General features: G+C 53.9%; 5 protein-coding genes across 5 annotated transcripts; 3 read left to right on the top strand and 2 right to left on the bottom strand.

The window, feature by feature from the left end:
* Positions 1-3,030: 3,030 nt before the first annotated feature.
* Positions 3,031-4,334, bottom strand: CKM354_000331900 (type 2C protein phosphatase PTC7; the record flags this gene model as incomplete). The annotated part of the gene is made up of 3 exons (XM_044798512.1): positions 3,031-3,551; positions 3,616-3,698; positions 3,754-4,334. 3 exons carry the CDS (start codon positions 4,332-4,334, stop codon positions 3,031-3,033), a joined length of 1,185 nt encoding a protein of 394 aa, XP_044654447.1.
* Positions 4,335-4,609: 275 nt separating this feature from the next.
* CKM354_000331800 (uncharacterized protein) lies at positions 4,610-6,357 on the top strand (the record flags this gene model as incomplete). The annotated part of the gene is made up of 3 exons (XM_044798511.1): positions 4,610-4,645; positions 4,770-4,797; positions 4,853-6,357. The coding sequence occupies 3 exons, from the start codon at positions 4,610-4,612 to the stop codon at positions 6,355-6,357; spliced, it is 1,569 nt and encodes a 522-aa protein (XP_044654446.1).
* A 1,347-nt stretch (positions 6,358-7,704) lies between these two features.
* CKM354_000331700 (uncharacterized protein) lies at positions 7,705-8,673 on the top strand (the record flags this gene model as incomplete). The annotated part of the gene is made up of 1 exon (XM_044798510.1): positions 7,705-8,673. The coding sequence occupies one exon, from the start codon at positions 7,705-7,707 to the stop codon at positions 8,671-8,673; it is 969 nt and encodes a 322-aa protein (XP_044654445.1).
* Positions 8,674-9,217: 544 nt separating this feature from the next.
* Positions 9,218-11,267, bottom strand: CKM354_000331600 (uncharacterized protein; the record flags this gene model as incomplete). The annotated part of the gene is made up of 9 exons (XM_044798509.1): positions 9,218-9,332; positions 9,392-9,545; positions 9,601-9,861; positions 9,915-10,053; positions 10,100-10,233; positions 10,292-10,637; positions 10,692-10,939; positions 11,001-11,087; positions 11,144-11,267. 9 exons carry the CDS (start codon positions 11,265-11,267, stop codon positions 9,218-9,220), a joined length of 1,608 nt encoding a protein of 535 aa, XP_044654444.1.
* Positions 11,268-11,508: 241 nt separating this feature from the next.
* CKM354_000331500 (uncharacterized protein) lies at positions 11,509-13,666 on the top strand (the record flags this gene model as incomplete). The annotated part of the gene is made up of 6 exons (XM_044798508.1): positions 11,509-11,771; positions 11,826-12,040; positions 12,109-12,770; positions 12,827-12,880; positions 13,023-13,105; positions 13,207-13,666. The coding sequence occupies 6 exons, from the start codon at positions 11,509-11,511 to the stop codon at positions 13,664-13,666; spliced, it is 1,737 nt and encodes a 578-aa protein (XP_044654443.1).
* Positions 13,667-13,766: the final 100 nt, after the last annotated feature.

Raw genomic sequence — 13,766 nt, 5'->3', positions numbered from 1 at the left:
CGCAGGCGATGGCGACAGGGCTCTGCGAGGGCGTGCTGGTGCTCGGTGGTGCCCAAATCCCATGCAAAACATTGATTGGCTTTGGGTAGTGGTGCATGCATGAAGCTGCAGTAGGTCCGGATCGTGGCCGTGTGCTCGCCGTGGGCCTCTCCGCTCCGTCGCGCGCGCTGGGGACAAGTCTGGACGAATTGACGAAGCACATCAGATCGCAACAATCACCGCCGTGTTCGCGCGCAGCTGGTGCTGCCGTGCGGATCATGCGGCTGGCGTGTGGTGTGTGGGAGGCCGGCGACGACGACGACGGCGACGCGCTCATCCTCGACAGTGTTTCAGAGGGGCGCGTGACATTGTGGCAGGATTGGCGACTGCGTGCTCGTTGCCCACCGGCCTGCTTGCTTGCTTGCTTGCTTTCCTGCTCGCCTGCTGCTGCTGCTGCTTGCGTACCCTTTCGGGCTCGAGCTCGAGCTGCACTGCTCCTCTTCCTGTTCCCGGGCGGCTGAGAATGGCTGGCTGGCGAGCGACGGACGGCCACACGACGCGTCGGGCATGTGCAGACCGCAGACAGGGTGGTGACGAGCAGCCAAACGGCAGCTCGGGAAATTCGTCCACTCCAAAAACAAGGCTGCCGCCAGTGAGGGCCGAGCCACAGAAACGCTCGCGCATCGTGAGATCGCGCCGCCAAGCCTGCCGGGTGTGCTCTCGTTGTGTGAAGTGAGAGTGATGCTGCCCAAACAAGGTCGCGCCGCGCGAACAATTGCTCTCGCTGTTGCTCATACCGGCTGCCGTCGACAAACACGGCCACTCTCGTCTGCCCTCCTGCAGCCCTTAGCTGCCTGACGACATTGCCATTGTCCATGAGCGAGTAGGAAGACTCGGCGCGACGACTGCTGCGAGCCGGGCCCCAACGACACGCAAGGATCAGAGCACTCACGCTGTAGCGGTCAAGTCGTCGGCGGACACTCGTCTGGCTAGTAGACCGCTACATAGTAATCCGCACACATGTTACTGAAATCAGGAATCAGATGCGCATCGTCTCTCCTTGAAACCGGCACGACCTGGATCAATGTGCGCCGCGTCTTCGCAGCAATAACATCCTGTTTATCCATGGCCATTCGTACGCCTCCGATTGCCTGACGGAACTGCGATTTGTGGTTCTGATGGCGGGCTTTGGCAGCATAGCAATTGCGGCCGTGAACGAGTCAGTACACCGCACAATTACATGTAGCAGCTCTGGCTTCCGAATGGCCATCGACATCATGCCACCGGCTCCTCTTGGCCCGGCGGACCATCAAGCCTGTGGAAGATGGTGTGGACATACGACACAATGAGAAAAAACGTTGGATTAGCGACTCACCACTGCTATAGCTATCCATACGATGTCTAGCGCCATATGCGTTGGGCTTTCAAAAGACAGCTCTCCCACTCTTCAAGAAAGCTAACTCCTCACAACCCAGAATACCGCATCTGCGGCACATGTCGCACACGACAGGCAACCGCAAACGACTGTCGTGCGACGCTCGTCAGCGCGCATGGCTTCTTGGTGTGCAGGGTTTACGCCCCGTGTTTGCCGTAATAGAACCTGTCGGACACAGAGTAGCCCAGCTTCGCAGCACAGCGTTCATGTCAGGGACGAACAACCTACTTTAGCAGGTAGTGCTACTACTTTTGTCGGCGATTGGCAAACGCGGCACTAGATCCCACTCGGCACTGCCCAATCGGTGGGATGGCCTGCGTGCTGCTTCATGCAAGAGCGCTTACAAGCGGTGGGATTCGTGAACCTATCACGTTGCCTCGTCTTTTGGGCATTGCTCAACGCTGCTTGTGACGGCACATCACCTCTTCAATTTGATCCCGACGACTTGATGATAGCCGATGAGATGCAATATGAGCTCATCATCTTGCGCGCACCGACCTGTTCATTGCCTTGAATAGCAGAGTATGGTTGGAGCGCTTGTCGCGGTGCACAGTCATCCTTCACCGTCACGCACCACAGCCTGTCGTCTGATCTCTCGCTCATGCGGCGATCTCTGACCGATTTGCTCGATATACGGCAAGCGGGTGCCAAAGAGAGAGAAACGCAAGTGATGGCACTGCCCGAGTAGCGATCACGAATGGGAATGCGAGCCTGCTAAGGCTTCGGCTATTATTGGTTGGATGACACGAAGCGACCAAAGATTGTAATCAAAAGTCTTCTTGGTTACGCTACTGTTTTTGTCTTGCCGACTGACGCCACCACAAGACAAGACAAGTCGGAAGTACGGGTATACGCATCGAAGCCCCTTCCGACTACCGTGTGTCGTGATGCTTGGGCAAATGGCCGAATGTCAGGCTCTTACATCGCTCGAAGCTTACGACTCGTCCACTACAGAGCGCGGCCATCGGGGAAGCCTATCATTTGCCAGTTTGCAGCAGCCTGCTCGTCCGAAGGGGACGGCGAATATCAATTGACTCGCCTCGCCGCCCGTCGTTCAGCCTGGTGCGAATGGTGTCGCGGTCCCCAGTCGCGCACGAAGCGTGCGTTGTACGGCAAGTCTGCAATGCCAAGGCGGAAGTCTAGGTTGAATGAGACTCTAGAGCTCGCAAGCTCAGCGATGCCAAATCGGGACGAGAGTCGCCTGGGGATTGCAGGCAGCGCAAATGGCGGTGGCGGTCCTAACTGGGCCGTTGTGTTCGAATGGCTTATTGCGAAAATACAGCCGATACTCGCTATGAGCTCCAACGGCGTCCAAAGCAATTAGCAGAAGGCAAACTTTCTTTCAAACGATATGGCGATCTCGGATCCTCTGTTTGACCACGGCAATGATCCATAGCAGAGGCATGTCGGAGATAGGACTGTACTCTTCCCGCCTTTGAGGTGTGACTCAAGGGAGTCCAGCTTTTGGTCGGAACCTCAGACTCGGAACAAATTCGGCCACATCGTTCGCGCTCTACTGTACCACGAAGAGCTGAATCAGACATCCGCACCGTGAGTCCAGGAGCCAAATCGCACCGTGTCTGCGTGGGTGATGCGTCGAACTCTTCGTTTCCTGCTCAAAGTTTGGACTTGATAGGTTGCTCTTCACCTTGGACTGCGATGCAAACAACGACAGCGATGTCGTCTGGTTTGCCGCCCTCCCATCCTTCTTGAGGGTAACGCTGGTTGACTTCTTTGGCGAATGGGCCATCACGCCTCCGGTCCAATCCAGCGACCTTGGCCTCACGCATGACGGCCGAAGCAATCTGACCAGGCAGATATGACCGATGATGTTTTTCCTCTACCTCACGTGGTAGAGAGCGAATCATGGTATCGTTCACCATCGTCTCGGCGCCAGGGAAGTTGTGCGATCGGAACCAGTAGCCGCCCTCCTCCATGACGCGCTGCACAATCTGGAGTGTATCTTGTGCGGAAAGGTTGTCCCAGACGCCGTCGGTAGCGAAGAGAACAACGTCGCCATGTTTGAGCTGGTGGCTGTGGATATCAGCTTGCGCTGGTGTTTCGCTGAAATAGGTAGCACCGCCGAAGATGGCATACTGTGCTTGCATCTTAGCGGGGACTTTGGACATTTGATATGCTACATGATGGTGGCTGTTAGTACATGTGGTCGTGAATGAAGCCAGAGCGCACTCTCCACGTACGTGTATTGAAAGCGTGGGTCTGGACTATCGATCGATGGGCCACTTTGCCGGGGCCGAATATCAGATATCCGGAATCTCCAAGACTACACAGTGCGTTAACCAGAGCCCGCTTAGATGTCAGGATAGCATGCCTCGTACTTTGCCGTCTCGATCATACCATCCTGATCTGCCACACCCAAGCTGGCCGTGCAGCCTCCGGCAGGGATGCGTGGGTTGGCCATAACCGCATCGTAGGCTTGCTGCAGAAGCTCTTGTGGTTTGCAGGATTTTCCAGCATCGAGACCTTCGTAAATGTTTGCGGAACCTGCCATCAAGCCGCACAATGCCTGGCTGAACTCAGATGGGTCCACTCCCTGGTCCTGCCAGCCTCCCACGCCATCAGCTAGGCCGAAGGCAACATGATGCTGACTTCTCCCAATGGTCGACGCGAAGAAGGCGTCCTCTCCCGACGCGGGCTTTGTCGAGCGCAAGTACGGCGGACGGGGGTCCACATGAGTGGAAGCGTAATTCCAGTAGTCTCTGCCCAGTTTAGGAGGTCGTGGAGGCGCTTGCTTTGGAGCGGAAGCAGCAGCTAGACGGTAGGTGAAGTGATGCGCCGAGGATGCGGTCGACGATTGTAGGCGGGGCTGCGGGATACGCATTAGGGACTTGATGGGGCTGGATGCTGGCGAAGTCGTCAGGCGTCGTCTCGCGAGCAGCTGCAGAGGGAGAGCTGACATGGCCACTCGAGTTCTAGGGCGAGCAAATAGCAGAGAACGGCACCGGTGAACAACATGGTCAGCACATGGCTCTCGCTACCGATGCGTGCGATGTGATGTCGGACGATCAGTGATGCGCACTGAGGCGATGCGGTCCGCGGTGGTGGAGGAGGCAGTGTCCCGACGGGGTGGTGGTCCGCGGAGGTGTGCCCGCTCGAACTTGAAGCTCGAAGCTCTGCGCGGAAAAAGGTCGCACTCACTTCACGACAACGCCAAAAGTGCTTGCGCCCGTCACCATGCATTCAGCGCGCAAGGCGTACATCGAAGAAGAGGTCAGTACCTTTCCCCCTACATGCGACTGCAGCAATGTTGCAGTGAGAGTCATTGTCGTATTCACACGCCCAGCAACAGAAACGCCGACGGAACGAGAGCGGGAGCTGATAGCGACAATGGCAGGACACCAGCATCGATCTCGCTAGCGTTCGTAAGTGCGAGCCCTGCTTGCCAGCGTTGACGCGCGACTGCTAATGTACGTTCAGCGCTCGATACCAATTACCATCTCCCCGCGACGACGGTTGGCGGCGAGGCCCAGCATGCGTCGACTGTCCTGAACGAATTTGCGCGCAAGCGCAAAGCTGCTGCGCTTGCAGTGCCAACAGATGATCAGCGAGTGCGCGCAGAACTACGTGGCAGAGGCCAGCCCATCACCTTATTCGGGGAGCGCAAAGAGGATCGCCGGGACCGCTTACGGGAGATACTGCTGCGCGAACAAGATGGAGGTGCGGCAGACGAGGATGAGTCAATGGCCGATGTCGATGAGGCAGACGATGCGGACGAGGAGGGCGAGTTCTACATTGAGGGCAGCAACGAACTGTTGGCCGCCCGTCGAGAGATTGCCCGGTATTCGTTACCACGCACCGCGCGACGGCTCAAGAGGCAGAAGCAAGAGAGCAAGATTCCTGTGGAGACTCACGTGAAGCATCGAAAAGAGATCAAGGGGAAACTGGCAAATGTGGATCTCTTTGGCAGTCAGATCGCCAGCGAGCGTCCAGTCAGCCTGACGCGATTCGCGCCCAATGGAGAGCTGTTGGCATGCGGAGACTGGGGAGGCACGGTGAAGCTGCTTGATGTGCCCAATCTGGACACCAAAATGACACTGCGGGGCCACAAAGGTATGATCGGTGGAATTACTTGGTTTCCCGGCGCGACCCTACCTGGATCGACAATAGCACCAGAGGATGTGAATCTCGCCACAGCCGCAGCCGACAACGAGATACACCTATGGTCTCTGACACAGGATACTCCAGTGGCATCATTGAGCGGACACAGCGCAAGAGTATGTCGTGTGGCATGCCATCCATCTGGGAGGTACCTGGCAAGCGCGAGCTATGACACGACCTGGCGCTTGTGGGATGTGAAAACCACCACCGAGTTGTTGCTGCAAGAAGGACACAGCAAAGAAGTCTACACAGTCGCCTTCAACGAGGACGGCAATCTCATTGCCTCTGCTGGGCTGGACTCGATTGGTCGCATTTGGGACCTTCGAACAGGCCGAACTGCAATGATTCTCGAAGGTCACGTTGGCCCAATTCATGCCCTCGACTGGAGTTGTGATGGCCATCGCGTCATGACAGGCAGTGCCGATGGCTTTGCCAAGTGCTGGGACTTGCGCGCTGTACGAGAAACGGCCAGCATTGGTGCGCACATTGGTGGAGTCTCCGACCTGCGATGGTTCAAGGGGACTGATAGGCCACTTTCGGGCGCACTCCAGCAACCCGATGCAGTCATGACCGACGGAGATGACCGGCAGGAGCCAAGTGCAGCTGCGCAACCGCGCAAGAGTGGTACGTTCCTTGTTAGTGCTGGCTTCGACAAGAATGTCAACATCTTCTCTGCAGACGACTGGGCCTTGTGCAAGTCCCTATCAGGACACGATGGCACTGTCTTGTCGGTCGACGTGACTGCAGATGCGGCCTGGATTGCATCATGTGGACGCGATCGGAGTGTGAAGCTTTGGACCAGAGATGCGATGGATGCCATATAAGTCATCGCTGTAGCCTATCACACAGTCTAGTCTATGATATGATGGCAGTGGCCGCAAAACATAACATATTAGTCCCGGGCTCCGTCTGATGCACACCAGAGCTACAGCTTGTTCATCGATTTACTGACATAATGCGGTTTGTCCGCTAAGTACTTCTGATGGTTGCAGATTGCCAGCACCGCCCCATCTTCTTCGCGCCGCATTATTCCTCTGAGCTCGGCGAGACGCTTTCCGATCTGTATTACTTCGCACTCGAAAAGCACAAGTTCGCCCTCCACGGGAGGCTTGAGATAAGTGACCTCAAGCTTGCGCGAAGCCTGCAAATTGCATTGAATATCAGCCTTCAGAACTTGTCATGCGGCTGTGTTGCCAGGGATCACTTACGCCGGTACTGTGCCACGCCGGAAAATTGCACCCAATAATCGCTAAAGAGGTCGTCATATCGAAGAATGTTGTCACGGCGCCGCCATGAATCGTCTTTTTCGGTGAATCCTGGGGCTGGTTGGAGTACGTCGTCGGTATCTTGCATTCGAACACCGCTGTGGCTGATGTTCCTGGTCCGGCTATCGTTACAGAACGAACTCGTAATGCTTCGTAAAAGCGCTTGTCGAAATTGTCTTCCCGTATGACGCTTACATGCTCCTTAACGAACGCGTCAATTAAGGCAGCGACTTGCTCATTGTTTAGTGTAGTCGTCATAGCTAAGTAGGTCTGTTCTCCGTCCAACGATGGCGTTGTGTGGTACGTCTCTGGCTGGCCTTGACAGTCGGAGGCCCTGCTTGAGGCCGGGCGCGATGATGAGAAGGTCGATTGGGTGGGGTCAGACCTCAACGGCGAATTGGTAATTGTGCAGCTCTCTGCATTTCCAAGGTGAACTGATGATTATGAAATTATCTGTCTAAACAGTGACTGACGATTGTGCAGCTCTCTGGCACGTCGAAGGAGACGTGAGGTTTACCGAACCCCGAGGCAGTTGAGGCAATCGCCCAATTCGGCAAATTAGTGCGAAATCAAATTCTGGCTAAGTGCGGCTAAATCCCGCCAACAACTTCACCTGTTACCAATACTGCTCACCAATACTGCTCACCGATACTGCTCACCAATAAACTTCACAGTGTAAGTAATATCAAGCGAGTACCTTCTAGCAAGTACCATTGGACGACCTCGACAAGCGTATAAATTCAACGAAGCCCGGCCGAATTCATGCGATTGTTGATTTCAATTTTGGCGATAATTCTTGCGGCAGTCACACAAATCGACAGCATAAACCAGTACATGCGCGGCATTCTACGAGCAGCAAGCAATCTCAGCAGACCTATTCGGAACAACAGCAGCCACTTCCATACTATGGCGAACTCGAAGCAATGGGTTGGATACCCTGTCATCCCTCCAGAAGACCCTTCTCTCAATGCAGTCAACCCTACACCACGAGGCATTTCTCAAGTATTCGAAGCTCGCGAGCAGGCAGAAGGTGCTGGTGCAACAGTACGAAGAAGCATTGGTACCCCGAAGTTGCGAAATTTCACGCCATTTTTGATGCTGGACCATTTCAAGGTCGATGTTGGCGCAGGCTTTCCCGATCATCCACATAGAGGCCAGGAGACCATCACCTACTTGTTGGACGGCGGTGTAGACCACGAGGACTTCACAGGACAGAAAGGGACGCTATTCGCTGGTGATCTCCAATTTATGACCGCCGGACGCGGCATTGTGCATGCAGAAATGCCACACGACGGCGGATCTAGCGCGATTGGAGTCCAGTTGTGGATCGACCTTCCCGCTGAACTAAAGTCATGCGAGCCACGCTATCGTGACTTAAGGGCTTCGGAGATTCCGATCGCCACAACGGATGATGGCAAAGTCAAGATCAAAGTGATCTCAGGTCGCTCGCACAATGTCGATTCTTTGCAAGAATTGGCCTACACTCCAGTCTGGATTTTAGATGTAACGATATTGCCTGGCGGACGACTTGTCCAGCCTCTTCCGGCCAAATGGAATACGTTTGCATACACGCTTGAGGGAACTACAGTATGGGATACGGGAAGCACAACTAAAGAAGTTCCGCGCTACCACAACACGGTCTTCGAACAGACTGGTGACCAAGTCATTGCATCTGTTCCGTCAAGTGCGAAGGAGGGCTCCCGATTTGTCCTGATTTCTGGCATGCCTTTGAATCAAAGTATAGCCCAATATGGACCGTTCGTTGGGTTAGACGCCGCCCAGGTTCGACAAGCGGTGATGGACTACAGTACATACTCAAATGGGTTCGAAAGGGCAGAAAATTGGCAGTCTGAGATCGGTAGAAGCATGATGTGACAGCTGATTACATAAATCGACAGAAAATAGAAACGTTCCCAGTGTAGCAACTGTTCTCCATTGATACATTTCCACTTATCGCTCGGATACCGTATTTAGTCCCTCGCTCGTGGCCGAAGTTTCCGTGAGGCTTTCCCTCAATCATTCGTTGATCAGATTTTTTGGAGCTTCGATTCTCAATCCTGTTCCATCTGCACATCTCTGCTGCACTCCAAGATGACCATCGTGAAAATTACACTGCTCTAAAACTCTAGACCGTGCACTGCCTCCCTGCTTGCCATCGGTCCAAATGGTTCTGCAAAGTTGCGTCTGAGTCATTGCTAAATTTTGCATCGGAGTCTATCGCTCTCTAGAAGAGAACGATTGTCTCTGCTGCCTGTTGATACAAAGCGGCAAGACTATACCGTTCAGCCCTTTCTGAGATACTGTATACCTGTACGTCCACATACATGTTTTAGATTATGAATTACGATTAATGCAACGTCGAACCAATATGTTAACCAGTACAAATTTTATTCAATAGCAATGGCAGCATTGTATTGGATCAAGTATTTGCAGACCGATAGTTTCCCTCGCTGTCCAGCAATTCTGCCGAGATTCTCTCCCATTCCTTCCGCACCAGTTTTGCTCGTGCTTCGCTACGTGGCCGAATGGTGCACCTGAGGATCATTAGAGTCAATAGCTTGAGTCAAATGCGTTTGTACCATGATCAACTCACTGAAACGGCGCCGGGGCTGCCGCAAGGCCTCCCACAAATGCGTCCCTATCAATTTCAATTTCCTTGCCATTGGCATCCTTGGCTTTTTGGATGTCAAAAGCCCACAAAATGCGCGAAATACTAAGTAAAAGAGTGTTGTGGGCGACGTGCATGCCTGGGTTTGCGGTCAGAACTCAATGTCAGATCAGCGGAGGCAGGATTACACTCACCAGGACAGATTCGCCTTCCAGACCCGAAGCCCCATTGCCCTCGATCGCTGGGTTTGGCAACGTTTTGCGATTCGAAAATGGTCGTATTGGGGTCTTGCCTTTCAGGTCGGAACTCACGCGGTTCGTCGAAGTCCTTTGGGTTGTGGTTCGCGGACCACACTGCCAGCACGATTGTGGCACCTTTTGGGATGCGGTAGCCATGGTAGTGGTCTTCATTCATCGCCGCGTGCGGTATCGCTCCGTTGATTGCAGTGGGCATCCCTTGAACCACAATGTCAGAGCAGATCAGGGTCTAACAATGGGGTCGAACTCACATCGGACAGTCTCTTTGGCCGTACAATTGATGTATTTCATTTCTTTGAGATGCTTCCCTGAGGGGAGTTCATCTGATGGTACGATACTATCAATCTCCTCCTGAGCCTTTCTCTGCACTTCTGGGAACATTGCCATGGCCTATTATTGTTAGAATTTCCTCTCACAAGTCATGGAAGCGGCATACCTTGATGAAGCCTTGCAGCGTATATCTCGTAGTGTCAGCGCCGCCTTCAAATGCAATACCTGCGACATATGTAGCTGCGTGATCAGTCAGAAGTTCCATGTCTCCCTTCGAAGCTTCGATATCACGCGCAAAACCTATGAAGCGAATTCGAATTAAAATGGGCAGATATTCCACCAGATATCAGGCACATACACTGTCCTTTGCTCTCCAGTCCCATGGCATATGCTTTTGCAAAAGTCTTCTTCTCCTTGGCGTACGCTTCAAGGGCGCTCTTAGCCCACGGGTTCCATTTACGCGGCACCAATTCGACAAGTGGCCTGAGCGAAGGATACCAATCCAGCAACTGTGATTGTACTACGCAGTGGAAGAATCCATGTGAGTTCTCAAGAAGCTCGTGCGCTAATGGGCTCTGAGCGTCAGGTAAACGGAAGCCGTACGCGATGCTCGAAGCCATGCTTCCAGTCATTCGACCGATGTATTGCACGAAGTTGACGGGGTCTCGCAGAAGCTCGGTGCACATTTGATGGGTTTCTACCTCCTGCAGTCCATCGTGTGAGCAGCGTCACTGTTCCGGTATCAGAGACAACAATACCTGGTAAAGGAGGTACTTCTTGGCGACAGAGATGTTGAGCTGAGCGTGATACAGCTTCCTCTCCATTCGCCATAGTTCATCGTAGCCTCTCATTATGATCCTGGAATGGTCAAAGAGCCCTCGTACCCACAAATCTGGCCTGTCGGCATAATTTGAGCCTCGTTGATCGACGAGGTCGCGGATTACGCCGCCGTCGGCAAGCACAATTGTCGTCTGCTCGCCAAGCTTGAGAGAAAAGATAGGGCCATCTTGTTGAGGTTCTGTCAGCTGGGTGTCTTGCTTGGACAGTCGTAATCGTGATACGCCTACATTCTTCGGCCCATTTCTTGTACTGGACATGCAGGTTCTTCTTTGGGAGCTGATGGAGGTTACCCAAAATCGGCAGAGTCGGTGGGCCTGCGTAAGAGTGTTCAAAATCTGTATCATTACTTGTCAATCCATTATCTACTTACCTGGAGGCAAGTCGCTCGGCCTAGACCCAATCCGTAGGAGACGCCATAGCAGGAAGGCGACCACGATGCCGATCGTGGACGCGACAACGACTTGATATGAACTGTCGACCTTTTGAGCAATCATGCTGGTGTTTAATTCATCTGTCTATGAAAGCCACCTCATGTGAAGATCTACTTCGTGTTATACATCAGTGTTGCAGTACTGTAAGGTGTGGTTCTGTTATTTGGCTTTCGGCCCGAGAGTCGGCTTTGGTCTCGATTGCAGCCAACATCAGCTCAAACTCAAGCCGAATACTGTGTTGTCGATTGCTCTTGGGAGAATCCTTGTTCAACAATTTGATTGACGCATATCGTATGTGTAAAGAATGGACACCTACTCAATACCAGACCAGGCCCGGCAGCTGCTCTACGATGGAATTCTCAACAACCGTGGACAGACTGGACTGCCAGCTGAGATCGACAAATGTGCTGCAGTAGTGACATTCGAAGGCTCACCACTGCCTTCGGTTCCAATCAATTGGAGGTTCGCAGAGAGCATAGCGGCCTTGAAAGCAATGGAGGCTGCCATGATCAATGTCTTGTTGGGACGAAAATACAACAGCGACCCTCTGCCCGCCGTCATCAACACGTTTGTGTAACCCCCATTTTTGTTGGCGTTGAAAGTGCTGACATATTGTGCCAGTGATCACGCCCAGCTTCTGTTCATGTCTTCCCTCGTTTTGACGGTTGACCCTGGCGCCGAGTTCCAGGTTACGCCCACGCCAGTGCGAGAGCTGAGTGCGAAGTACTCGCATCACTTTCCTCTGCAAGATGTCCACAACATGGCCTCATCATTGTACCGACGTGCTGCCACGAACATATACAGGACTGCCGATGATCGCTTCATCCACCTGCATGGTAAGAGAGACGCATGTGGCGACTGAGGATCGTCACAACGCCAATTACTGACTGGTATGGCGTGGTAGGGAGTCTCAATCCAGGGCCCACTATAGCTGCACTTGGATTACCACCCGATCGACCTGAGCTGGACAACTTGGCAGCTTCATATCAGCCATATATCGACAAGTGCATGGAATTCCGCGCAGACGCCCTCGAAACACTCCTGAATGAACAAGCAAAACAGGCATGTACCATTGCAAACACTTGGGAAGCGTACCGCGACAGCGCCCATGGTCGAGCCAACGCCGATGTCAACCTGTTCGAGGTGCACCACCGGCCCGTAGAGGACCAGGCACCGTGCTGGTGGTCATCTGCCGAAGCCACGGCGTCCCTGCAACGTCCACTCGCCGGTCTCAAGATTGTTGACCTCACCCGAGTGATCGCTGGCCCATCGATCTCGCGCGGACTGGCGGAGCTCGGTGCCTCCGTGATTCGTGTGACGGCGCCTCACCTGCCCGATTTTACAGGCCTTCATCCGGACTTGAACTGGGGAAAGTGGAATTGTTGTCTGGACTTGCGCCAGGCTGAGGATCGTGAGAAGTTGCGGAAACTAATCGAGGGGGCTGATGTGGTTGTTGACGGCTACCGACCCGGAGTGTTTGATAAGTATGGCTTTGGCATGGAAAACGTGCTCGAACAGTGTCGAGAGCGCAAGTTCGGAGTGATATATGCTCGCGAAAACAGCTATGTGAGTCGATAGACTGACTGCTTCCAAGGCGGCGGCTGACCACGATGTTGCGATAGGGCTGGAAGGGAGAGTGGCAGCACCGGAGTGGATGGCAGCCCATTTCAGACGCGGTAGGCAGAACTTCCCTTCTCTCCTACCGCCGCCGTCTGCCTGAGACTCCGCTTGTCTCACCTGCATGGCTCTCACCATCCCTGCCCTGTGGAGATACATCAGCATGAGTTGACTTTCACTAACCTTCTTATGCCTGCGCAGAACACAGGCATCTCGTTCGGCTTTGGGCGTGCCATGGGCCACGATGAGCCTGTGACGCCTGTATTCCCGAATTCCGACTACTGGTGAGTTAACACAAAATCAGAAACGGACAAGTTCAATGTCCTGCCTTCATGTCGTCCTTGTGGGACATAATTCGAACATTTTGGCTAACGTTGATCGACAGCACGGGAGTCGCGGGATGTGTCGGCGTCCTTCAGGCCCTGATTCAGCGCGCAGAACGGGGCGGGTCTTTTGTAGTGGACATCGCTCTGAACTACTATAACGCGTGGTTGGCGTCTGAGTGCGGAGAGTATCCGCCGGCCGTATGGGAGGACGTGTGGGAAAGACACGGAAGCCGCGCCTTTCGTCACTTTCAAAGCATGAACGTGACGGTGCCGGCCTACTTGGGCATGATCCAGGCCAATGCTGCCGACACGCTGTTTCGTCCCGAATTCTTTGAGCGGCGACGGAGTGGAGCGCTGGGGCTGGACATGCAGGTCGTGCGGCCGGGAATTCGGTTTCCAAAGGATACGGTCGAGCTTCGATACAACGTTGGCACACGCGGAAATGGTGTCGATTCGGCCTTTTGGCCCAGGGATCTGAGTGTCGAAGTTGTGAAGGAAGACACTGAACCCAGCCCCTAAATAAGTTAAGGTTGTAGACAGTCGGTCAACTCTTGAAACGTCCGACTTCCGACACCATGCGGGGTGAATGCTTGGCGGTGCCGAGGATCGAGATGAGCCT

The sequence above is a fragment of the Cercospora kikuchii genome (assembly GCF_019650295.1).
Source record: "Cercospora kikuchii DNA, contig_00002, whole genome shotgun sequence".
Lineage (NCBI taxonomy): Eukaryota > Fungi > Ascomycota > Dothideomycetes > Mycosphaerellales > Mycosphaerellaceae > Cercospora > Cercospora kikuchii.
This window is presented reverse-complemented; position numbering and strand designations above follow the sequence as displayed.